Source organism: Neomonachus schauinslandi, chromosome 6 (genome assembly GCF_002201575.2).
Source record: "Neomonachus schauinslandi chromosome 6, ASM220157v2, whole genome shotgun sequence".
NCBI classification, from domain to species: domain Eukaryota; kingdom Metazoa; phylum Chordata; class Mammalia; order Carnivora; family Phocidae; genus Neomonachus; species Neomonachus schauinslandi.
This window is the reverse complement of record NC_058408.1, coordinates 98,795,415-98,820,166: the sequence shown is the minus strand read 5'-3', so window position 1 is coordinate 98,820,166 and position 24,752 is coordinate 98,795,415. Positions and strand designations below refer to the sequence as shown.

The 24,752-nt window shown below is 57.2% G+C and overlaps 1 protein-coding gene across 1 annotated transcript in view; it reads right to left on the bottom strand.

Moving 5' to 3' along the window:
* COL13A1 (collagen type XIII alpha 1 chain) overlaps window positions 1-24,752 on the bottom strand; it is a 142,495-nt gene that overhangs the window by 36,969 nt on the left and 80,774 nt on the right. Inside the window, exons 10-19 of the mRNA XM_044916211.1 lie at window positions 24,661-24,687; window positions 20,296-20,322; window positions 20,173-20,199; window positions 19,325-19,351; window positions 17,429-17,485; window positions 16,289-16,354; window positions 12,605-12,712; window positions 10,488-10,514; window positions 9,663-9,698; window positions 2-42 (exon numbers count right to left, since the gene is read on the bottom strand). Coding sequence (XP_044772146.1) covers window positions 2-42; window positions 9,663-9,698; window positions 10,488-10,514; window positions 12,605-12,712; window positions 16,289-16,354; window positions 17,429-17,485; window positions 19,325-19,351; window positions 20,173-20,199; window positions 20,296-20,322; window positions 24,661-24,687 — 443 coding nt within the window. The remainder of the gene's footprint in view (window position 1; window positions 43-9,662; window positions 9,699-10,487; window positions 10,515-12,604; window positions 12,713-16,288; window positions 16,355-17,428; window positions 17,486-19,324; window positions 19,352-20,172; window positions 20,200-20,295; window positions 20,323-24,660; window positions 24,688-24,752) is intronic.

Sequence of the window (24,752 nt, the reverse complement as noted above, 5' to 3'; positions counted from 1 at the left end):
TGCTCCGTGTTTGCCCGGCATCCCTGGCATTCCCCGTTCTCCCTGAAGGAAGAAATAAAAGAAACACTGAGAAGAGGCCCAGACTAGCCCGAGGCCTCGGCCCTTGGAGCACAGCCTGCAGGGATGTCCCCGAGATACTCCTGCTGGCTGGTCTGGAAGCTTGGGATGCCTGTCCAGCTTACAATGAGCTCCGAGGACCTGGCAGCCAATGCAGGCCGTTGTTCCTCTTAGCTACGTGAACTCACAGAAGGCCCCCCAAGAGAGAGAGGCTCACCAGCAGAGTCCGAGTTCCGAGGGGCTGCAGGAGGGCTGTGCAGGACCTACCACCAGCCAGGGGCCCAGCTGGGTCAGAGCTCGGTGCACTTGGCCACTCACCCGCGCATTCCTCCCTCTCATCGCCACCTAGCACTTCCTGCTCCGTTCTCACTCCAGAAGCTTCGCTCTCGTGGTACCTGCTGGCCTAGCCACATGGGCTCCTGCCTCTCCTCTTCATCTGGGGCTCCCCTTCCTCCCAGCTTCCTTGGGTCTAACCCTTCCCAAGGGCCCGGGGGTTTTGGTCCTGCACAGCTGAGGGCCAGCCTGTGGTTTGGGGGGCGGTGGAGGCAGGGTGCTGCCTGGAACCCATCCGTGGGCACCAGGAGAACTGTGGCTTCGGGACACTGTGGGGTTTGCTCTACGATCTCAGCAGTGTCCCGTCTTTCTCCTCACCTCTTTTCCCTCCCCGTGAAAATGCCAAACTTCTGGGGCGGGGCTGTGAGCTCAGGAAGGACAGGAAGGAGATGGGGTTGGAGATGACAGCCAGTGACAAATGGAGGTCAAGAGTAGATGAGTCGAGACTGACCTACTGTGTCAGAGAAGGGGGTGGTGCTCAGGAGAGGAAGGAGGGCAGCTCTGGTCTCAGCGAGTTGAGCCCAAATGAAGCCCCAGCCCGGGCTCGGAATGCCAGCAGCGACAGGGGACAGTCAGCGCTTGGCTGTGGCTCCCTGTGTCTGAAGGCAGCTGCACGCTGGGGATGGCACCATGGGGTCCGGACACACTGTGTCCTGGCCCAGCCTCCCCACTTGGGTCCCAAGAGCTGTGGCCTTCAGGCTAGGCCCCAGTTCCCATAGGCTTCCGGGCAGAGGGGGACACTGGTCCCACCTGGCCTCCATCTTTTCCGCTGCCTTCATCCCTTCTCTTCTGCCGTCTTCTGGGAAGTTCTATCCACCCTTCCGCTGGCCAAAGCTAGAACTTCTTCCACCCTCTCTGCTCCCTGACTGGGCCTCGGCGCTGGCATCTGGGGAAGCTCCCCGGGACACAGGCTGGACAGTGACACTCCCTTACTGCAAAGTAGCCACTGCCCGGCATTGACCGCAGAAACGGGGCCAGGCATTCCGTCCTCGGCTTCCTTCCCAGCCTCATCACCTGACATCCCGATACCTACTGCCTATTTCCCTGAAAACACCACCCATTTTCAGGATTCCATGTCTTTTTTTTTTTAGAGAGAGGGAGAAGGAGAGGGAGAATCTCAACCAGGCTCCACACCCAGCTCTGGACATGGAGCCTGATGTGGGACTTGATCTCATGACCCTAAAAGCTTGACCTGAGCTGAAATCAAGAGTCAGATGCTTAACCAACTGAGCCACCCAGGCGCCCCGGATTCTATGCCTCTCTGATGTTCCCTAGGCACCCTGTTCATTGTTAGGGGCCTTGGTCAAATACCATCTCCTCTGTGAAGCCTTTTGCTATGCCCATACCCAATGCTGGTTCCTGGGTGCAGCGGGGACCACTCAGCATTAGTAATCGGCATGCATGAATTAATGTCTGCCTGGGATCGTTCACCTCCATCCTCCTTGGGCTAAGTCTCCGAATTCTGCAAAAGGCCCAGAATCTTTAGCTCCAAACACAGGAGCCCTTCCTCACCCTGGCCCCTGACCCCTGAGCCACAGGCAAGGTTAGTGGATCCGTACTCAGGAGGTGAACACAGCAGACGAGTCATTGCCCCGGGGCCCCAAATTCTGGGAAATCCCTCTTACAGGCCATTTACTGTGTCTGCCATGCGCCTGGCACAAGGCTAAAGGCTTTCCATCTGTCCTCTATTCAATCTCCAAGACTCCTCTCCGATGTGGCAATGGATTTTATTCCCAGTTCACAGGTGAACAAACGGGCTCTGAGAGGCCAGGTATGATCACCAAGGTCATGCAGAGTAGGGATTTGAACACAGGTCTTTGTTTGCCGAAGTCCAGGTACCCATTTCTCTAAGCCAATCCCAGGCATCGATGGGCTGATTCTAAAGCCCCTCTCAGCTGGAGGGCCCTCAGGTCCCTGCCTCAGAAGGGTGCAGGGGTCAGCGCAGGAGGGCAGCTCCCGGGGCTGGGGGGCTGGGTCTTTAACCCCACGCTGGGCAGAGGAAGGAGCTGGGCAGGGCCCTGCCCGCCAGCAGAGGTCTGCTCTGTGGCCAGCAGAGGGCGCCACAGGACCTTGTCAGAAGTCTGGTGACTGTGGCCAAGAGGGTGTCAGAGCCCCCTCCTCAGGAGTCCCAGCCGAGGGCCCCTATCACTGTTTCCTTCAGAGGACCCAGGATCTCCTGCTAACGTTCCAGCTGGTCCAACCAGGTTGACTTAGCCCCGAAGACACCCCGAAGACAGAGTCCCCAGGGGTGGGGGTCCAGGTGGGAAATCAGCTTGGCCCTTCCTCTTCTCCTGTCTTTCCCTCGCCTTCCCTCAATGGCCCTGCCCGCCTCTTCTCGTCTCCATCTGGGGCAACTGGTTGGGAGTCAGGAAAGGCTGTGTGACCCTAGGTAAGCCTCTTTCCCTCTCTGGGTCCAGGCTCCTCCTCTGCAAAGTGAGTCAGACTGGAGTCCACTGGCCTACTACTACTCTGGCCCTTTCTCCAGCCACCGCCAGCCCTGCCTGCCTGAGGCCTTTAGCCAGGAGAGAGGTCGGAGCTGGGGAGGGGACACCTGGGTCTGTCAGCAGCTGCAGAGCAAGGCTGTGGAGGTGGGAGTTTAGCTGTGGGGAAAATGCTGGTCTAGGACGGGTCTCAGGGGGTCTCTGCTTTCCCTCCCTCCTACCTGGAAGGACAGCTGCAGAAGCTTCAGCAAGGGGGGTGGGGTGGGGGTCTGCTCGAGCCCCATCTCTGGGCTTCTGTCTCCAATCTCAGCAGGAGCAGTGCAGAGCGAACCTCGGGAGTGAGGTTTTCCCGCTAATTGGGGTAGTCCTCAGCCCGTGCTGGCTTGTATGTAAAGACAAAACCACCCTCTCCAGGGAATTCCGGGCCCCTTGGAGCTTCCAAAGGAGGCAGCCCTCCTCGTTAGCGTGGCTGACCTTCGCCCCTTCCCTCCCCTCTGGGTCAAGTCTCTTAATTCTACAGATGACCCAGGCTCTCTTGATCCCATTTCAGGCCTCCCTCACCCCCACCCTTCTGTCGGGCAGGAAGCAGGGGTGCCCCCGGCTGACCCCACCCTGCAGGCTCATTCCACTCTCATCAGGCGGGGCTTACCCCAGCCTGACCTCTGCCCTGGGGACTGGCCCAGTCTGACACCAGGAAGCACTGATTCTTGGATCTGTGAGGTGAGACAGGGCTGAGTCATTGTCAAGGACTTCGGGGTGGCTGTGGACAAGGGCACCTGTCTGCAGGGAGTGAGAAGGGGGTTTCTGGCAGCTATTGCTAAAAGGGGGACCATGACTTCTGTTTACACAATTTTTTCCCTCAGTGTGTCTTTATGAGGGTCCTTTTGCCCGTTTCTCTTCTTAAAAGTGTTCCTGTTTAAAAGGTTTAGGTTTGGAATTGTGCTGAATTTAGTTTCACTAACTCGAGTGTCTTCATCTTAAGTACAGAGGGAATTCTCATAGTCTGTCCAAGTCCAAGGTCCCCAATTTATCCCCTTTATCTTTGCCTTCCCTTATCCTCCCAGTAGGACACCAGGAGCTCCGCCAGTGGGCTCCTAGCGACCCCACCTGGGCCACTCTGTAGCTGGGGTGGTGGGCACTCTGTGCGTTGCCCAGGGGCACAGAGCATGGATGGCAGAGGCAGTAGGGGAACCAGGGCAGAGACCCCCAGGCCAGGACATCCCACCACCGAGGAGCCTGGCTCTTTAACCTGTTGGTTAACCCAAGAACACCTGATTGCTGGCCAGGAAGGGCTAGATTCCAGTCACTGTGGCTAAGAAAGCTCTGGGTGAGCACAGGTGAGTAGAGAGGGGGCTGCCTCGAATGACCTTGAAGGCCAGTCCCAGCCCTGCCTTTTATGATGCCACTAACTCTCCAGCCAGGCCTGGCACAGAGCGCCTTGCAGCACCAGTAGGTTTTCTATTCTGGTCCCGGCTTCCAGGTGGAGGGACCCCTCGATTACCGAGACAGGAGGAAAGTCAGCTCCTTGGAGCACAAAATGGCCATGCTCCTGTCCTGTGCGAGTGGCCTCTTAATTGGTGATTTACTGTTTGTTGGATAAGCAGGGCAGGGATTTGGCAAGAAGACATAGTCTGGAGGGAGGTGGGGGGCTTCAAGGTCAGCTCCCCAACCAAGCAGAGGTCAGGCCAGAGGAGTGTGGGAGATGAATGGATCTCCCTGGGATGAAGCTCCCGTGCAGCCCAGCGCCATGGGGAGGGCCCCGGGTGAAGCAACTCCACACACAGACTCTTTGTTCTCTGCAGGGAGGAGGAAGGCCCGTCTGAGAGCCGCTGTGGAGGGCTGGGGTGGGGGGGGGGCGGAGGCCAGCAGGTGGCTCAGGCCTCGAGGCTGGACCAGGTTCCTTTCCTGGGCTGGGAAAGCGGGTGAGGCAGGCTAATGTCTCTTTTTGCCCTAAGGGCAGAGTGTTCCTCGGCCTCCCTTCCAGGAAAAGGCAGCTCATTTCCTTCTTCGCTGCCCTAGCGAGCACCAGACAGGAGAGGACTGGAACCGGGGAGATGTCAGCTCCTCTGGTAATTAGGACCGGCAGGAAGTAATCTGGGGAATTACCGGGGTCAGGCGCCCCATCGAAGGCTGGGGCTTTGGAAGGGCGGCTGGCTTGTAATCTCGATTTGAGATCGGTTGATTTTGTAGTTAGCTCCAAAAAGAAAAGTCAGCTCTAATTAATCTGTGGGCTTTGGAGTGTGGGAGAAACAGGGCCCAGAGAGCACAAGCTGGGGGCTGGAGGCTGGCGGGGTGAGACTCTCAGCCCCCACTAGGCCTCAGATCTGAGGCCCTTGTCTCAGATCCCTGCTCTGCTTTATTTTAAATGGTCTGGATGTCCCCAGTAGGATTTCATGGCTTTGAAAGAAAGTGCTGTCCCCACCCCAGAAGGCTCCTGCATCTACCATGTCCATCCGCATGGAGCGCTCCACTGTGCATGAATGCTGCGGGAGCCTGGGGTTCCTCAGGCCCTCCGACAGCCAGAGCGGTACAGGGGGCCTTAGGAAGAGCGGTGGTGGGGGCCTGAGACAAGTTGCCTTTTCCTGCCTTTAGTGGAAGTCCCGGGGCCATGCTAAGTCCTTGGGGGAATCATTTGGGGGGATCAGTGCCCATGGACAAACACTCCACTTCCTGGGTTCTTTGACTGAAACGCATCAAGGACCCCAAGGTCGGCTCGCAGAGAACCTAGGAAGCTCAGAGAAAGGCCCGAATCCAGCCCCAGCCTTTTCCCTCAGGAAGGAGATCAGCCCAGTTCCCACCTTCTTTCCTTCTAGGGGGGAAGGCCTACGGGAAATGGGAAAACGCGGCATCTGGCCCCTCTCCCGGCTCATAAGGCCCAGGTAGTACAGTCATTCAGGGCAAGGATTTGGGATAAGACAGAACTGTTTTTACTACTTCCTGGCTGTGGACTTTCCGGGACTCCCCTCTGTGGGCCTCAGTTTGCTCATCTGTAAATTAGGGCTAAGAATAAAGCCTTCCTCTGAGGGTTGTTCTAAGGCTTCAGTAATATGATGCGGGCACTGTGGCACGTCCGCAGCTGGCCCGTTGAAAAAGCCAGTGAGGCAGCCATGATAATGTTACCTGTCATTCTGCCGACATGTGTCCACCCACGTGGCCCCCTGCTCTGACTGGCAGATCGGAATGATCGTGCCCTTTTGTAGAATTGAGGACCGCATGGCCATATGGTGGGGGGCCAACCTGGGCTGGGTGGGCGAGCTTCTGCCCCTCCCGCCCTCACCCCAGTGCCCTAGACATCTGACCTTAGGGCCCGTCTGACCTTTGCCCCTGGGGGCCCCACAGCCTCCAGGAGGAATAACCACTCTCAGAAGCTGCTCTGGCACATCCTGCCTTCTCTGGTCTGGAAACGCACAGCCCCCAGCAGGAAGGGGCTGTGCGCTTCAGTCACAGTCCTTCATGAGAACCCCAAGCCTTACCCCCAAGACTGCCCGCGCGTCAATGCGCCCCCTGCTGCTGAGTCAGCCGGACCAGCTCCGACACGCTTACAGATAAACTCTCACCAGGTTTTGTGATCCACATACAGTCTGACCATACCCATCAATCCCCTTGAAAGAGAGCCAAGGTTGTAATGTTTTAAACACACTTTGCATCTTATAACATATTTAAAGTAGATCGGTGGTCATAAATTCGGATCAAATTGGTACCACATGGGTGCGCAAACCTGCTCGCGGTGTCTAGGCGGAAGTGCTGGTCCCAGGCAGGGCTGGGGGCAGCGCAGGGCCTGCTGGCCACACTGGGCTTTGATCCGAAGGAGCTAGAGAGGAAGCCTGCCCTGCTAGCCTGGCTGGCCTTTGAGAGGATGCCAGGCTGGGTCCAGCAGAGGGGGGGGCGGGGGGGGAGGGCGGCAGCGGTGATGATGGACGGAACTAATCATTGGCAAACTCTGCAGGCCAAGAAACATCTTTGCTAAGAGCTAAATTCCACCCTTGCTGAAAGAAAGACCTCCCTGTATGTGTATCAAGTCTCCGGGACAGGGCAATTGAAGCAGATGAGGAGGGTCTGTCGGTTACCCCATGGGTTCCCCTTACACCCCAAACACAGGGGCAGTCCCACCGCCTCTGTCCCAGCTGGGTGTTCCCACCACCAGCACTCGCTCCTTCCTCCGTGGGTGGTGGGGTGGGGACAAAGTCCTCTTCCCAGCAGCCAGCTGTCTCCCCAACCCCCATGCCCCATTCCAAGCCGAGAGAGGAAGAGAGAGAAAAAAGAAGCTCGGGAGATAAGCCTCCACATCCCAGAGAAGGCACAGGGAGGAGGGACCGTGCACAGTTAGCTCAGCCTAGGCTGAGACCCTCTGCTGCCTGGACAAGAACACTGGCCTGGGGGCTTGGGCGCGTGAGACCCGGCTTCCAGTTCCAGCATGATCCTTCACCAGCTGTACAACCTTGGGCAAAGCAGTAACTTCTCTGAACTTCTCATCTGTACCAGGGGGATAAAGAGCTCTAACGGGTCACGGTGAGGACCAGGTGGGATGGGGACCGAGTGAACTTTGGCAGAATCAGAGATGTGAAGTATTGCGGCACTTGTCCCTGGGCGTTAGCCTCTTGATCTCAGAGCTCTGATGGGAAGCAAACTTCTGTCTGGGGATAGTGGTCACTGGCTCAAGACCCCCGTGGCCCCAGTGGGGCTGGGACCGTGGGACGGGCACCTGTAGCCTCCTGAGAGTCACCTGACACCACAGCCTTAAGCTGAGGCCTCTCCACCCTCAGGACAACAGACCCCCAACCTCCTTTCCGGATGCACCGGGTTTCCAGTTGGCCCACGAATGCAGATGCCCGCCACTGGCATTGCTGTGCCCCCGGGGGCCTGCACTGCACCAGGAGGCAGTAAGTATTGCGAGTCTGCGTGCGTGGTTGGAAGCAACCACAGAGGCTATAATTTCCACTTCCCGACACAATACAAACTTCTCAGTTTATGCAGAACAAATTAAAGGTCTCTCAGGTCCTGCCATTTCATCCTCCTCCAAACACCCATAAAACAATGCGGTGATGGCAGCCGCCCGATTATAGAGTGTGAGGAATGTGCTTCTCTGGAGCAATCTGTCCCTTTCCCAAATCCCTCCCCCTTCTTGTCCCCCCTTTCCTTCCTGCCTCCTTTCTTCTCCTGCAGCCCGGGTCCAGGTCTGGAGCACTGCACGGGGCTCCCCGCAGCGGGTGGTGCTACCGGAAGGACCCAGGCCAGACTGAGTTCCTACTCTGCCACTCGCAAGCCATGAAACTCTGGGCAAGCCTCAGGTTCCTCATTTGTTAGATGGGAGAACAGTACCAGCCTCGCAGGGCAGTCACATGGAAGGACAGCCTGGGCACATGGTGGGCATTCAGTAAGTGGTGACTATGGCTAAGATTATTTTTATGTTTTATCGTTGTTGTAATGACCACCCCTGGGCCTTTGCTCAAATTGTTTCCCTGTCTAAAATGCCATGTCCCTGGGGTGCCTGGGTGGCTCAGTTGGTTAAGCGACTGCCTTCGGCTCAGGTCATGATCCTGGAGTCCCGGGATCGAGTCCCGCATCGGGCTCCCTGCTCGGCGGGGAGTCTGCTTCTCCCTCTGACCCTCCTCGCTCTCATGCTCTCTGTCTCTCATTCTCTCTGTCTCAAATAAATAAATAAAATCTTTAAGAAAAATAAAATAAAATAAAATGCCATGTCCCTTCAGGTTTGCTGGTTGAGGGACAACAGTGGTGGGTAAAAACGGCCATGAATGCTTTGCTATTCCTCCCACGAGAAGCAGAGGCAGAGTCCCTTCCCCGCTCCCCACGGATGCCACATGACTTGGCCATGTGACTTGCTTTGCCCAATAGGACGTCAGAAAGTGTGATGGCCTTGGATGCTTTGGAAAAGCTCTCACGCACTCAGACTTGGCAGGTTTGAACACTGCCCTGGGCCCACCGTGCTGTAAGAACAGCTGTGTAGCCTACCGGGGGCTGAGAGGCCATGGCAGGGAAAAGAGAGGCTCCCCCCCGCACTTGTGGCGTGCACCAGCCACCCAACACGTGGATGAGATGGCTTGGCCTCTCTATCCATCATCTGACACAACTGCATGAGTGAGCCCAGAGGAGCAGAACTCCCAGATGGCCCATCCACAGCACCAGAATGAGAGAGAAATCATCCTTTTAAGCCAGGAAGTTTGGGATGGTTTGTTACACAGCTATACCCACCCAGATACACCCACCCAGTCACCAGGATGGAGCTCCCAGGCTGTCTTCTCCCAGAAGACTTCACAGACTCCTCCCAATCCGGAATTAATCTCTCTAACCCGCACCATCCATATTCACACAATGCTTTGTGATGATTGCTTAGCACAACCTGCCTTCACCAGGGTTATTTGTACAGGAATCCTTCTGTCTCTCCAGACTGCAGGTTGTCAGAAAGAAGGTCTGGGACCCCCACCCCTGTAGCCCCCACCGTGCTCAGCATGGAGCTCTGCCCAGGGCAGACCCTGGTAATCTGCTCCCATTTACCAGGCCCTTGGGGGCCAGTGAAAACCTGGCCTGCCTGGGTAGAGACACAGGGATGCAGGTTGTCGGTGGGAGAGCCACCTGGGTCTGGGGTCGGGCTGGGCCACTGATAGCCTGAGGCCCTGCCCCTCTGAGCCTCCTCCTCCCCAGATGGAGACAAACTCCTGTACAGCCCACCTCACAGATGTGAGGCTCACGCTGGGCAAGCGTGTGTGCAGACATGCATGTGCGTGACCAAGTCCTGCCCCTGCTGGCACTGTGGTGGGGTCCTACTTGGTTACCACTGGGGACGTAGGGTCCTTCCCTCCCCCTCCTCCCTACCTTCCGGCCGTGGTAGCCCTGGATTCCTGGGTCTCCCTGGGGGAACAAAGAGAAGAAAATTAGTGAGATTTTCCCAAATGCCCCATTTTGGCTTGCTCTCTTGCCCTCACATTGCCATTCCTCTTCTCAATGACTGTAAATCCTCCAGCCCTCCCTGGAACAATAGCTTGCTTCCTCTGAAGCCAACAGAGACTCTTCTTTTCACAACAAGTCCCCATCCTGCAGAGGCGGAGGCATGGTGGAAAGGGTCCACCTGGCAGGGGCCCAGGAGACCTGAATTTTGCTTTTGATTCTTAATTTTGCTGCTGACTCTCTGCCGAACCGGGACGAGTCACTTGCCCCCAGGGCTCTCAGCCTCCACACGTGCAAAATGCTTGGGCAGGGTCAGTGCTTTGCAGCTCCTGGTCCCCCGAGGCCCAGGGCCCCCCGCTTCAGAGGGAGAGTCGGTTTGACACGTGGGCTTCCAGACAAGGTCTCCCAAGAGACCAGATAATCCCGAAGGTCCCTTCCAATTCTGACTCTGTAGGAAACCCTCTTTTATTGGGATGTTGTGACAGTGCCCCGGGCATCAACCTGGAGTCTCCCACCAGACTCTAAGCTCCTCAGAAGGGGGTACCACAGCCTCCATACTGGTCAGAGTACTGGCTGGGCCTGGGCACACAAGTGCAATCTCTGTGGGACCCAAGCTGTTACCAGGAGGAGGGTGACACTTTGAAGTGAGCAAAGCGTGACCCATCTCTCACAGAGGTCACTCTCAGCTGCTCACTCAGTAGCCCGCAGAGAGCTCTCCCACCCATTCAGTGCACCGCCCGGGAGGGCCCTCACCTTCGGTCCAGGAGGCCCGGGTAAGCCCTGTGGAAACAAGAGCAAGGTGAGTGAAGATGGAATCTGCTGGCAAACAGCACAGGTCGGCGTGTTTGCTGCGAAGGCTTGGGGCAGAGGAGTGCTCATGAGCTGTGGGTGTGCTAGAGAACAGAGCTAGAGGATCCTGGAACGGTATCTGAAACCTGTGGAATGTGTGTGGGGACAACAGGCTCACAGCTCCCTTTGGAGTCAGTGTGGGCGCCGTGGGCATCTCTGCTGTGCTCACCCACTGGAAAATAGGTCAGCGGCAGCCTGTTAAAATGACAAGTGGGGTTTGGTCCGCGTCCCTGCCCACCCACCCACCTCCTAATTGGGACCCCTCCCTGGGACGCTGACCCTGCCCAGCAGAGCCTTTGGCCCTGCCAGCCTTCAGGGGAGTCTTCTGTCTCCTTCGGCCCAGGGTGCTGTGACCACAGTCCTCGGCCGTGGGGAGGTGGTGTGGGCCCCGGGCCTACGGGAGCCTGAGGGGAGAGGCGAGGGCAGGCTGGCTCCACCGCGGTCTGGGGCGGAGGTTTGGGCAGCACACACAGGCTGGAGAAAAGCAAGATGCCCAAGTCTGGTCTGTTCCAATGGATTTCAAAACATGCTTCCTGGTTTTTTTCTTTATAAACACCCTAACAAAGAAAGCCACCTGGCTTGTGTTCAGTGAGTGGGAACCCGGCGTGTTTGGGGGGCCGGGGTCAGCGAAAAAGTGGATTTTGGGTATTTTGGGGGGATTCTCTCAGCTTGGTTTGGTTTAGCTTCCTAAATTTCACTTCCTTTCGGGTTTTCCGTTTTCCCATCTACAAACCCATGGCAGTGAGACTAGTCTTTCTCCCCAGGGTCCCAAAACATAGAAATATTTAAAATTCATTGTGGAGGTTGAGCTGGGCAGGAGGGCAGGCAAGTGAGGTTTTCACACCGACCTGAGCTGCCACACTGGGTGCCCTGGGTGGCCAGAGCTGCCGCTGGCCTAGAGGGGCCCTACACCGAGCCTCAGCATTGGCAGCTAGAGCAGCTGCGAGGCCCAGATGTGAGGCCGAGCGACACAGAAGGCGGCCGTACTTGATGAGTGGCAGGGACACCGCCAACCCAGCCATTCAATCGCTGGGAATCTATTGCAGTGAAAGCATCAGAAATGCACACACACATTTATGTTCAGGGATCTCTATCACAGGAGGGAACTCTTTAACTACTCGTAAATAGGCCCAGCAGCCCTAAAATTCATTTCACGGGAGACTCCGGCCCAAAGCAAGGGTGTGCTTTATGGTGTCAAGTGAAAAACATAATGGGACACAAACTGTGACGTTACTCAGAATGTGACCAACCTGGAAAATGTTTACGAGCAGACAAGTCTAAGGAGAAAAATAGCAGGACCCTCCAAAATGTTAATGATGGTGAACTCTGGATATGGCAAAATAGATAATTTAAAATGTTTTCTTTGTCCGTGTTCCAAATGTTTCACAATGCATGCATGATGCTTTTGTCATAAGAAACAAAAATAGTTCTTTTTCAATCATGTGAAAGAAACATTATTAGACAGACTTTGTCCTTCACCCTGTCCCTTCAGTAACATAGGACATTCGTCTTGGCTCTAAGATTGAAAGAACCCATTTCAGATGCCTGCCTGGCTGCTCAGTTGCACTAAATATGTCGAGAGAGCGGGGTCTTGGCCAGGGCTTGGAGAGGTGGGGCTTGGTGGACCCTGGGCTTGACCTACTCCTGCCTGAGCGTTGTCTTGCCTGGAGGGGGCACCTGTTGGCTCCTGGGCCCACAGCACGACCCAGCAATTCCACCCCTGGGAATCTAAAGCCACAAAAGGGGCAGCCTCTTAGCGATTTCCTCCCTGGAAGTCGATGGCTGCCGTTGAGGCCTGGCCCCAGAGCTGGGTTTTCAGAACCAGAGTACAACAGGTGAGTGTGGCAGGGGTGGGCAGCTTCTTGCAAGAGCCACCCATGTCCAGTGGCCTTGCTAAGGTGTTTCCACCGTTGGGTGGGGACCCAGGTTCTCATCAGTGATGTAAGGTTTGGATGCTTCCAGAGAATTCTTGGGACAGATCTTGGAAGAGGAGGTGGTAGAGAGAGAAAGAAGATACGTACGGGTGGCCCCAGGGGCCCTGGCAGTCCCGGGGGCCCCAGAGGTCCGCTCGGTCCAGGGGGGCCTGGTGGCCCCGGCGGGCCTTGGATGCCGGCCTGGCCCTGTTCACCCTGATGTTGGTGGAAACAAGAGTTAGAGGAGAGCCCTGGGGCTGGGCAGCAGCTCCCGCCCCAGTACCATGCACCCGGTGAAGGCCCCGTGGTGGGCTCTGGTGGGCAGGCGGTGTGGCGTGGTGGTGGTGACCGCATGCAGGGACCAGTGGCAGCAAGGAGATGGCCAAGACACTAGGCCCCCAAGAGTTGGGGGTTTGTCCAGAGAGGACCTGCTGCACAAGCAGCTGGTCCCAGAGCAAGAGCCCTGCTGGGGCAGAGGCAGAGGAGTGAGCGAGATGACCCTGCCCGACCGCCAGCACGCTCCCGGCCCACTCAGATGCTGGGGGTCTGGCCCAGGGGGTCCTCAGCCCAGCCTGCCTCGGCCCCTCCCTCCGTGTGGCGGTCACATCCTCTGTCTACGCTGGGCCTCCCAGGCATTCAACGACAGCAGCAGTCCCTTGTTTCTGCTGTCTGATTCTCTGGCCCTGAGTGTCATAGGGGGTGCTTAGGTCAGAGGCCACAGAAGTTGGTGTGGTTCACTAAACCACTGGGCATGAGATCTTGTGTAAAACATTTGGACTGGGGGCTTCTGATGTCACACTGGGAGCCCTGGCGCTCGGGGCCCACGTTCCCGCGGGCAGTCACACCCTTCGGGCTTGGCCTGGGTTCCCCAGGTGCCTCAGCCCCCGCTCCCCCATCCTTTCTGCGTGCGGCCTGCTTCTGTTACTTCCGTCATCTGTGCCTGGCCTCAGAGCACAGTTGAGTCTGCAACCCTGAGCTTGGCTGATTTTGACACTGTCAAGTGCTGTATGCCTACATGGGTCCCGATTAGTATTCTTCTGCCCTGCCCCCACTCCTCAGTCAGCTGCTCTGAGCCCAGCCCTCGTCACCCACTGTGCCTGTGTCCAGGATGGGCCAAGGGCCCAGGGAGCTAGGGGTGGCATTGTGTTTCCTCAGGAGGAGGAGAGAGCCTGGTCCATGTGACCCACATCATGGGGCCGGGGGCCAACCAGAGTCCTCCTAGATCTAGACCGAAGCAGTCATGTTGTTTTCTAAGTAAGCTCTCCAGGGACCGTCTGGGCTCAGCTCCTGTGAGAAGGGGCCGATCCCTGCAGACTGACTAAAGCAGAACAGCCTGGCAGGCATGTGAGCTCCAGGCTGGGATGCAGGGGGACACGGCCAGCTGGAGCTTTAGGCTGGCTAGCCTTCTCGGGGCGCTCTCAGCAGCCCTCTGTGACAGGAACAGGGGGCTGAGGATTCCTGCTGCAACCCCACGGGAGGAAAAGATGAGTAGGAACAAGGGGTGAGCAATCTCAGAGTGGGAACTGTGGGATTCCAGCAGCACCTGCCAGAACCTCGCTGGGCTGGGACATCCTAGCGCAGATGGCACCCAGCATGGTCATGCTGGGGCCCGGGCTTCATCCTGCTGTACCCTCTGAGAAGCCACTCAAGGGCACAGAGGAAGAGGCGGGGGCAGAAATGGGTCACGAGTCCCATTCCAAAGAAGAGAAAACAGGCTCAGAGAAGTTGAGCTCCCTGACCGAGGTCACGTGGAGAATTCCATGGGGAGCCAGGACCCAAACCTGGAACTCCAGACTGTTCTTATTCATTCCAAATAAGCCCCCAGAAAAAAAAAAAAACCAAAACTGCTCACTGTCCAACTTTCTGCACTTTGGAAATGACCTCCAACACCATCTGCTAAGTACATCATATTTCATATAGCTTCCTCTTTCAGCAAATGTCAGACTCAATGTTTAAGCATCTTACAGAGCCTGTAAAACAATATTGGCTTATTGATAGGAAATGGGCAAGCCTTTTTATGTCCCATGATGGCCAGCAGCAGAAAAACCCTAATCTCCAGGCAGACTCTGCAGCAGGCAGACTAGGGGCCCCTATGCTTCCCTCTCTGCTTTGGAAACCAGGTCAGGGCAGCACAGAAAGTTCTGGCTCGCCCACGCCTTGCTCTTGAAAAGGGAAGGAGTAACGTGCAGGGGCCTGGATGGAATCCTGGGCACCCTCTCAATTTCTTCATCCGTACGGTGGGCATGACGATGACGGCCCCTGCACCCCCGGGTGGCCAGTGGGACATTACACCAGATAATCCATGTGACATTCTTACCGCAGCGCCTGGAGCCCAGGAGGTGGCTAATGCAACTAAGGCCAGGAGGTGGCTCCTGGGGGCTGAGGTGAACAGCCAGTCTGAGAAGCAAGGACAGCTCTTCTGGAATGGGGTCTGACACAGGTAGGGGCAGGTGACGGGGGCAGGGGTTGGTGCTTCTCTGAGCTGCCAGGGGGTCTCCTGAAGAGCCATGCTTGGAGTCAGCGTTGGGAGCACATGGAGGCTCTCGAGGATCTGGCTGCTGTAATGGGATACGCAGGCTCGGGTAGCGCATGCCATGTGTCCTGCTGTATTTTTAGCTGTTAATTGGAGGGATTTTTCAGCCTCATTCAATCAGGAGCCTGAACTGCTGGCCTCTGGGCTCCTGACTCCTGAGTATGGCCAGATGGTGGCTCTGGACCCTGCTGTCCGGCTTTCAGAGAACATCTCAGAGCCCCGCCCTTTCCAGCATCCCCGCGACCGTGGGGGTAACCCCTGCACAGCATAAGGAGGGCTGGGGGTGTAAGTGGCAGCCGTGGGCCGCCTGGCCTAGAATCTAGCTGCAATGCCTATGCCTGGATCCCTGGCTCTGCAGTCTCTTGTTTTCTATTATTTGTAACCTGGTTCTATCCCAGCCTCCTTGGGTGCGTAAGGCAGGAAGAAGGAAGCAGTTGCTCACAATGATTACACTTGTTGGGTGTGGGCTACATTCCCTCTGCAAATTCCCTCACTCCTCAAACTCAGGCGACAAGTGATCAGGTGCTAAGCAATCCTTTTCTAAATATAAAGGGTGTAGGTCCAACCGAGGGAGCCACGAATGTGGGGTCTGAAGACCTGGTTGCCGGCTTCCCATTCTGCCTCTCGCTGTTTGTGGGATCTTGGGCACAAATTCACTCCTCTGGGCCTCAATTTACGAATAGCACTGGAACCATGCCAGGAGCTATCTGAAGCGCTCTGCACACACAATAACCCTATGCAGTAGGAATGGTTAATACCCTCATTTTACAAATGGAAAAGCGGAGACACAGAGAGATTAAGCAATTTGCCCCCAACCCCACAGCTCATAAGCGTCCGAGAAGCTGGGTGCCCTGCAATCTACTGGGTGTGTGACCTCAGGCAACCGCCTTCATGTCTCTGAACCTTGACTCCTCATCTGTGAAATAAGCATGATCGTGCCTGAGTCATAAAACAGGTGAGAGAATGAAATGAAATCAGACCTGTCAAAGGCGCAGCCCAGTGGCTGGCACCCACCACCAGTGGTGGCTGTCGCTGTTTTGAGGAGCAGGGGTGTGTGGTGTTGGTGGATCTCCTGGGCTCAGGGGTTGTGTATGTCCACATCTGTGACATTCACGGGTCCCGTTCTGTCTAATTGACTTGAACTGAAGTAGAGTGGGGTTCTGCCTTTGTCTACCGTCGCAGCTGGCCCGTCGGGGCCCGGAGACCTGCCAAGCCCCTGGGGACGCCACACGTGGTCTGGACAAAGGGGTGGTGTCTACCTGGAAGGTCCGTCTTTTTATGACTGGGGGCGGAGCCAGTCGCACTGAATTGAGGAGAGGCAGCAGCTGAGGAGAGAGATGAGTTGGAAGGCCAGAGGGCAAAGGCCAAAGATCGCAGATGTTCAGAAGGATGCCGAATGTCGCCAGGAAGGCAGGGTGGCCAAGTGGGAGGGGAAGAGAGGAAGAGAGAAGAGTGATTAGCAGGCATGAGGCACAGGGAGGGAAGGTGTGGATGGCGCCCTCTCGCGGCTTGAGGGGGCGCAGCGCCGAGCTTGCCCTTGGATGGCACACCATCCCGGAAGGTGGAGTGTGGCCCTGAGGGTGTCGGCCAGCAGCACCCCCTGACTGGGAGAGAGTGGCCTCCTGACGCACAGCCCACCATTGCACTGCTGGCCCTGCTTGTCCCTGGCTGAGGACGGGGGCTGCTGGGCTGAGGGCAGCAGATGCAGAGGCTCTGGTCGGGAGCCACAGGACCAGCTAAATTGGTACTCAAAGCCAGGCTGGTGTGTGGCAACCACTGGGTTCTTTTTTTGGTTGAACGAGAAAGGCTAGCGTCAGCGAATTTGAGGAGGATGGTCAAGGACAGTGCCAAGTTGGGCTCCCGGGGGCTGAGCCGGCCGAGGGTGTGGCCGGTGTGAGCACAAGCTAAGTGCTGCTGAGGTCTCCCACTGGGGCTGGTGGGTTTGGAAAATAAAGGCTGGGCCAGGATGTCTCCAGCATGTTCAACCACTTCTGGGGGGGAGGCAACGTTCAATCACATTATCTAATGTGATTTTCATTTTTGGAAATTCTCCTTGCTTCCAGTCTCTCTACCAATGGAAGCTGAGTGCCCTGCGGCTTTAGGAAGTGGTTAGAGCCCATGTGACAACAAAGATGGTGTATAATTGACCTCTTGCTTTTGAAAGCATTTTAACTCACACGTGGTCCCTGGGATGAGTGTTAAGAACCGGGGGCCACCTGGGCTGAGAACTGGGAGCCCAACTGTGGCCTTTCCAGGTCCCTGCTGTCTTTAGGGGCCTTGGCTGCCCCGAGAGCCCTGCCACCTCCCACTGTGGGGCCCGGGGACGTGCAATGTTGGGCTCTGCGTTCAGGGAGTCTCTTAGCAGAGAGGGGCCCGGAGACCTTCCGGAATCCACAAACCTTGAGGGTAATGATCTGGTTGGAGCGCAGAGCCGAAAGAGTGCTGCTTAGGTGCTCCTGGCGTGGGAGGGGACCGAGGTGGCAGAGACAGGGTGACCGGGGCATGAGTGCTGGAGCCCACAGATACCAGGTGCCTTGCTCTCTGTCCCAGGGTACTCCGTCCCCCCACTCCCCACCCCTCCTCTCCCTCCCTCCCTGGGATGCTGCAGGCTGGAGCAGAGGCAAGGACCAGCCTGGATCTCCTGTTATCCTGTGAGCCTGGAGGCCTGCCACCCACACCATTCCCACAGAGCCCTGGGAAAACCAACAGGCCCCTCTCCCTAGATGCGCCCTTGCTTTCCTACCCACTTCCAGATCAACAGGGGGGTGCCCGCTGCCTTGCTCTGTCCAACAGCTGAGCACCCAAACCTGTTCTCACCCCTGCCTGACTTGTTCCCTACCCTGCCATGGCCGGCCATAGCTTTGCTGCACTCCGTGGCCAAGGTGCTTCTGGAGCCTTCTATCCCTGCTCTCTCGCTCTCTTCCTCCCTGTTCCCCCCCCCACACACACACATTCACTAAGGATGGACAATGACACACTGCCAATTACGTGGCTGCTGTTGTGTTGTCTTTTGTACCGGGGGATGCTGTCTTTCTTTCGGGTAACATAACAATCCTGTGAGTCCATCGTTTCAAATCAACACAGCTGACCTTCTATTATTGTATCAGGACCACGTGGGCCGGAACACCAGGGCCCCTGCGTCCCCAGAGCACACGCCGCTCACTGTGCTGTCTGTGCGGCTACCGGCCGGTGCGCCTTGCCCGGGGCTGAGCCCGGCTTTGGCCTCAACCCCTGCCCCAGCTGCTTGTGGTGAAGACCCCCTGCAGCCTCTCCCTGGCCCGGGAACCCAGGGGTCAGAGTCCGAGCGGCGGGGCACTGCTAGAAAGGCCTCCCGGTGGCCTTCCGGAGCCGTGCTGACTCTGAGCCTGACTCGCACTTGTCTCCACTTCCTCGGTCTCCTTGCCTGATGGGGTGGCAGCCAGGGAAGCCACACCCTGTGTGTGCTTCTGGGCACAGTGAGGCCCGTGGCACAGGGATGGGCACACAAAGATACTACGGTCTGAGAGCGACATGTTTCTGGTCCCAGCTCACTGGGGCTCTCACCGGAGGGCCCACATCTTCGCCCTCCCTGTCCCAAGAATGACCCCTTACGACTGGTGCCCACATCTGCAGCTTCCTAGTAGGACTGCAGCAGGCTTTGGGCTCTATATCTGGGGACAAAGCAAAGCAAAGGAAGGAGCTGGGCCTGGGGGTGACCGGGAGACCATCCCAGCTCAGAAATCCCCACCCTGTTTTGGAGAAGGTAAAGCAGAGACTTTATCCTTGAATCGATACAACCAGCCCCCAGTTATCTCCCACCATTGAGGTTTGGGTCATCTGCAGCAATGACTAACCCAAAAGTCCCTCTGATTCAGCCGGGGCAGGCAGCCAGACATGCACACCCAGTCACACACGCACACCGGGCAGGGAGTCAGACCCACAGACTCACACAGCTGCACGGCCTTACAGAGAGGGGATGTGCAGAGGAGACGCAGGGCCAGACACCCGGAGTTCCAGATGCACACACACGCTGGAAGGCTTGCGTGCCGGCCAGCGCAGGCGCAAACACCCGGAGACACGTTCGGGTGGGGGAACACGGGCGCTGGAGGCCAGCTCTGCACAAGCACGCTACGGACCACCGGGCACACTCCTGGGGGCCGGCTCCCCCTCCCCCACAGCTGCTCTGTGGCTGCTGAGTACAGAAGGGGGTGTATGCTTCTGTTCCCCAACCTCTGTGGGTGCTGGGGGCCCCACGTGGATGAGGCTGAGCTGGGGGCGGTGCCCCAGGGATGGGTCAGTTTTAGGGGTTCACTTACCCGATGTGGGTACTCTCCACACTGACCCTGGGGAACGGAGGGAAGGAGAAGAGGGCGTTAGGCACTCTGGGGAAATTGCGCCTCAGAAGCATCCTCAGGACCACACGTACTCTCCACCCACCAGCCCTGCACTGGTCCTGGATTTAACTGTCTGAGGCAGGAGAACTAACTCCCTCCCTCTCCCCTGGCTGGCAGCAGAGAAGAAACCCCGAAGGCATGCCTGGACACGGCCCCATGGAACACAGGACAGGATTCTGCTGCCATATCCCACTTGCCATGACCGCAGTCAGGAGTTATGCTCCATGCCCGGCTGGAGGTAGCTTCCAGAAAGGTCGACCCTCTGAGTGGGCCCATGCAAGGGCCCTGAGCAGGAGCCCCTGGATGGGAAGTGCAGACATGGAGGCGGGCTGTGGGCCCTCGGAGACGCTTTCTCTGAGGTGGGGGTGCCAGGTCCCTGTACCGTTCGCCCAAGGCCAGCCCAGCAGAGTCTCCATTAGAAATTTAAGGAAATGGAGAATGTACGAGAAATTTAAGGAAATGGAGAATGTACGAGGCCAGGAAGGGAGTCAGGCCAGTGGTTCACAAAGGGACACCTCAAAATCCTAGAGGCGCATGGCGGTGCATCAGGAAGCACGCTGGGCAGAGGAGTCTGCGGAGGGCCAGGCTCCCAGCCACCCTTCCTCCAGAGCACCCTCCCTCTTCTCTCTCACCTACTGCGGCACCACCGAGGATGCCCTGGCTCTGGGGAGAAACACTAGCATTTGAAAATAACCGCTCTGGACCACTTTCTACTGTTAGGGAGGCGGTTTCCTGTGATGAAAATTCTAGGAAACCTCTATCAGGCTTACCTTTTCTCCTTTTTGTCCTTGAGGTCCCTATGAAGAGACAGAAATGGCAGAGTTAGAAAGTGAAGCTAAGGCCCCAGGGGCCCGAAGCCTCCCTGCTGGGGAACTTGAGGGCGAGGTACCAACCGGCTGTCCTCGGGGACCCGTCAGGCCCTGCGGGGAGGAAACACACACAGGTCAGTGGGCGCACCGAGGCCGGGCAGGGGCAGAGGTGTGGGCCCCGGGTGGGGATCGTGCTGGGCCCGGGGCTAATGCACAGAGTCCTGAAGGCTGGCCTCCACCACCCATGGCCTGGTCCTCCTGTGCCCGAGATGTTCTAGGTGGTGTGGCCCGCCCAGCAAGTCTCAGCTTCCTCCTCCATTGTGGGTGTGACTAGGTGACTGGTGCCCGCACGGGGCCGTGATAAAGAGAAGACACCATCCCTCCTCGTTCCTCCATCGTCCCCTCATGGGCCAGCAGCGAAGGAGGCTGCATGTACACCTCAGGGGGTGCTCTGCTGTTGTGGGCTGTCCTGCCTCACGCATGGCCATCTCCTCATGGAGCCAAGAAGTAGAGGTCCAAAGCCTCGAGGGGACCCTGGCACATTCTGTCTTCTGCTCAGCACTGCCTCAGCATGAAACCCACTGAGCCAGAAGGGCTTCGGGGTACATGCGGGGGGCTTTGGAGAAACCTTTGGTGAAGAGAGGAAGCAGGAGGTTGGCGACTTGAGCCATGTTCTGGGCCCCTCAGAGGAACAAAAGGGGTCTTGGGGCTCCTTCTGGGGTGTCTTGTCAAGTTTGCAGGGCTGAGAAAGAAGTCTGGGTTCAGGGTGGACCCCTGTCCTTTGAGGAGGACACAGGGTTCAGCTGGTTGTCTCCGGAGCTGACCTGAGGCTGGTGTGGAGGGAAGAGGGGAGGACACGCGCCTCGTGCTTTGAGGACCCGCTCCGAGGCTGGTGTTCAGGATGTGCTGCACTCACACCCGCACTGGCCCACGGAGAAGACGCTTACGTCAGCTCCACCTCCCAAACGAGGTGATGGAGACGGGGCCCTGCAGCTCAGTGAGCGGGGGGCGCTGGGACGAGAGCTAGGGTCCACTGACTACAAAAGTCCAGCTGTTTACACTCCGCCACGCTCTCCGAACTGAGCTGGGGCTCAGAAGGCAGGGCTTCTAGACTTGGCTGGAGCCACAGGCAGTGTCTCAGCCTCTGGGGCCCTGAGGTCCCCTCCAGCCACCATCCTGAGGATCCACCTGCTGGACCCCTCTCTTTGGGATCTTCCTGCAGGGGCCCATGTGGGTGGGAGAAGAGCCTCTCTTGCCCCTGACTTGTCAACTGGACCAACCAACAAACTGGGAGGTTCCCAGCAGGTTCATGGGAGGGGACAAGTGGCCTTTGGGACAATCCATGGGGCGCCGCAGCCCATCCGGCTGACCAGGTGTTCAGCATAAGGCCCACAGAACATGCCGCATCTGGCAGGGAAGCAGCCTGCAGGTGACTGGGTCGCCCCCTCTCATGAAAAAGAGAGGCAAGGGATGAGAAGGGGAGGGCCAGCGGCTGAGGACAGCAACACAAAGGTTTGGGGCTGTAGGACCTTGGAGCCTCCAATCCAGATGTCCCTGATGGTGGCCGTGGCACAACAGCGGTCCCCAGAGGTATTGCGTTGACACCACACAGTTTTATTTCAGTGGATTGCCAACATTTAAGAGCAAGGAGAGTACGACACAAATCTGGATTTCAAGTTTCTCTTAAATATTTCAAGGTCCAACAACACACGGCACCAATTAGCCCTAGTTGAGTAGCGGCTGCTCCCGTAAGATGGGTCACAGGTGGTGCGCTAAGGTGCTTGGTCCCTCCCCTGTGCTGGGCACTGTCGTGAGCGCTTGGTGTTAATGACATCCTCCCACCCTTAGGGCAGCTCTGAGCAATGGGATAAGAAGTGCCTTCAGAGTCCCAGCTCTCCTTCCTGGCACTTGTGGGATCCCCGATCCTGTCTATACCTTACATTCAGTTCTGGGGGCTCCTGTGGGGTGGGTGGAGCAGGGGTGATCCCCTTTTGAGGTGAGGACACTGGCTAAGCATGTGAGAGTGAGCCCTAGCCCCCCATGTTGGATGCCTAGCAGAGGCGAAACCATCTGGGGATGGAGGTGAGTGGGAGACAGACAGATGATAAGCAGGCCAAGATAATTACACTAGACAGTGTGTTGAATTAATAGTGCAGGGTCCCTGTGCCAAGCCAAACAGAAGCCTAATGGTTCTGGGGCCTGTCAGATTTTGATGGATGACTAAGAGGCAGACAGGGGATCTATTACACTGGTGTGGGCTCATGGGACTTGGGATGACCTCACCCTTCCCCCCCCCAAGTTAGTTCTGTCCCCCAAACAGACAGGGGAGACTCATGGGTGGTTCAGTGGGGTGGGGCAGTGGGATGGCAGAGGAGGTGCCCCATAGAAGGGTTCCTTTCCCTCAAGACAAAGGGCTCTGGCAGCAGAAAGGAATGTGGTAAGACCCCACCACATGGGTCTCAATCCCAGCTCTGTGATTTAGAAGCTGTGTAGCCTTGGGCAATATACTCAACCCTTCTGTGCCTCGGTCTCCCCTTTTGTAGAGTGGGGATAATAAGCCGTTACGAGGATTATAGAACAGTGCCTAGTTGACCATCTTATTACTTCTGGGTTGCCACGGACTGTGTCACGGTTAGTGTCAGGCCACTAGGAAGGGAAAGAGGGTGGCAGGGAGGGGTTGAGGGAGGAAGCACCCCAAACTCCTGGCATCTAAACCCCAATGCCTCTGGAACAATGGCAGCATGGAAGGGTTCCTGCCTTGGTCTCCACGGCTTCCCACATGTGCTGAGCAATGCTTGGAACAGGGGAGGGGCAACAGGACATGCACCTGCAGTGGGGCTGGCCGTGATGGACAGGAAAGCTGGCCGGACACCTGGGCTCCAAAGCCAGCTCTCCCACCCACGGCCTCCAGAGCCTCACTGCCCTTTTTCTGTGGCTATTTTAAGGACTTGCCTGCCTCAGGCCTTTGCACGTGCTGTTCTCCCATGTCCAGAATGCTCTTTCCCATTCCTTTTTCTCTCAGTTAAACCCTCATCCCTCGGGCCGCAGTTCACGTCTTTCTCAGAAAGCCTCTCTGACCCTCAGCCTGGGTGAGGTGCTGTTATGCTGGGGTTTCTCAGGCTAACTGGCACGGCCTTTTTATAGAACGACTGCCAAGGTCATTTGTTAATTATGTGTCTGATTGTTTAACTGCATGCTCCCCTGCTAGATGGTGAGCTACAGGATGGCAAGGACAGTGTCTTTCTTACTCCAGTCTGTACCCCTGCTACCTGGCACAGTGCCCAGCGTAGCGCAGATACTCAGTAAGAATGTGTTAAGGGAAGGCAGGAGGCGGGGAGATAGGGAAGGTGAGAGGGAAAGAAGGAGGGAGAAAGGCAATAAAATGTGGAGGGAAGGAATTAGAGAATTGGGTTTGGATCCTGTTTCTGATGCTCCCTAGCTGTGTGACTTAAGGCAAGTTACTTAGACTCTCTGAGCTTCAGTTTCCACCGTGTCAAGGGGCTACTAGTAGGACCTGGAGCACAGGCTTCTGCTGAGGATGAAGGAGATAAGACACGCATAGGACTTAGCTCTGTGCCCACCACATAGAAAACCCTCAAGGAATGTTAGCTGGGCCTGAGTTAACTGGATAGGCTGAAGTCCAGAGGGTGCTGAGTTGCTAAAGGTCCAGTGCAATTTAGGGAGAGCTGGGGCGAAGGCCAGGTCTCCTTTCCCATCCACGAAGTCAGCCACCTCTGCACCCCGGTTGTGAGCGGAGCGTGTCCTCATGCCTGCACTTGGAGCAAGACGTGCACCAGAGCCGGGCTGGACAGGGAGGCGGGGAGCCTGCCATGCTGCACATTCCAGGCCCTTCTGCAGGAGGGGGGTCCTCCCAGTATAGAGATGACCACCCGGGGAGGCTGGATAGCATCCCAGCTCGGGGCTGGCCCATCTACTCTTAATGGCCCATCCCTTCCATGGAGAACTGGCCCCCTCCCCTGGAGGGGGTGGCCCTGGAGAAGGGGAGGTTCTCCCTTCTGGAAGGAGTGACCTGCCTGGGGGAGACTGTAGAGACAGGAAATCCCTTTACAATGGGACAGGAGTGCTTGGAGTCCTGGGGCAGCCCCCAGCAGGGCCCAGCACTAGGAAATCCGGTTGCAGAAAAAGACCTAGATGGGCTCCTCCCCCCCCCCCAGTTTACATTCAGCCCTGAGGCAAAGGCGTGGCAGTTTGGGAGCACCTGCCTCTCCGGACCTCCTTTTCCTCATTTTTCAGGTGGAGAAGCCCCCTGCCCACCTCTCCTCCCTGCGTTGATGTGAGGACCTAGGGGTTTCGTTGTATACAGCTGGGGAGTGACCGTGGGGGCAGCCACTTGACGGTCCCTGTGGGCCCCCTTTGCAGGGCGGCACTTGGCTGCGACCAGGCTGACCCCCCACCCCTCAAGGGAAGGCAGGAAAGCTGGGGTCTTACCATCTCCCCTTTGGGTCCGGGGTGGCCCTGGAAGGAGAAGAGTGTGAGCGCCGGGTACACTGCACCCTGAAACCCCCGCCCTGCCCCCTTCA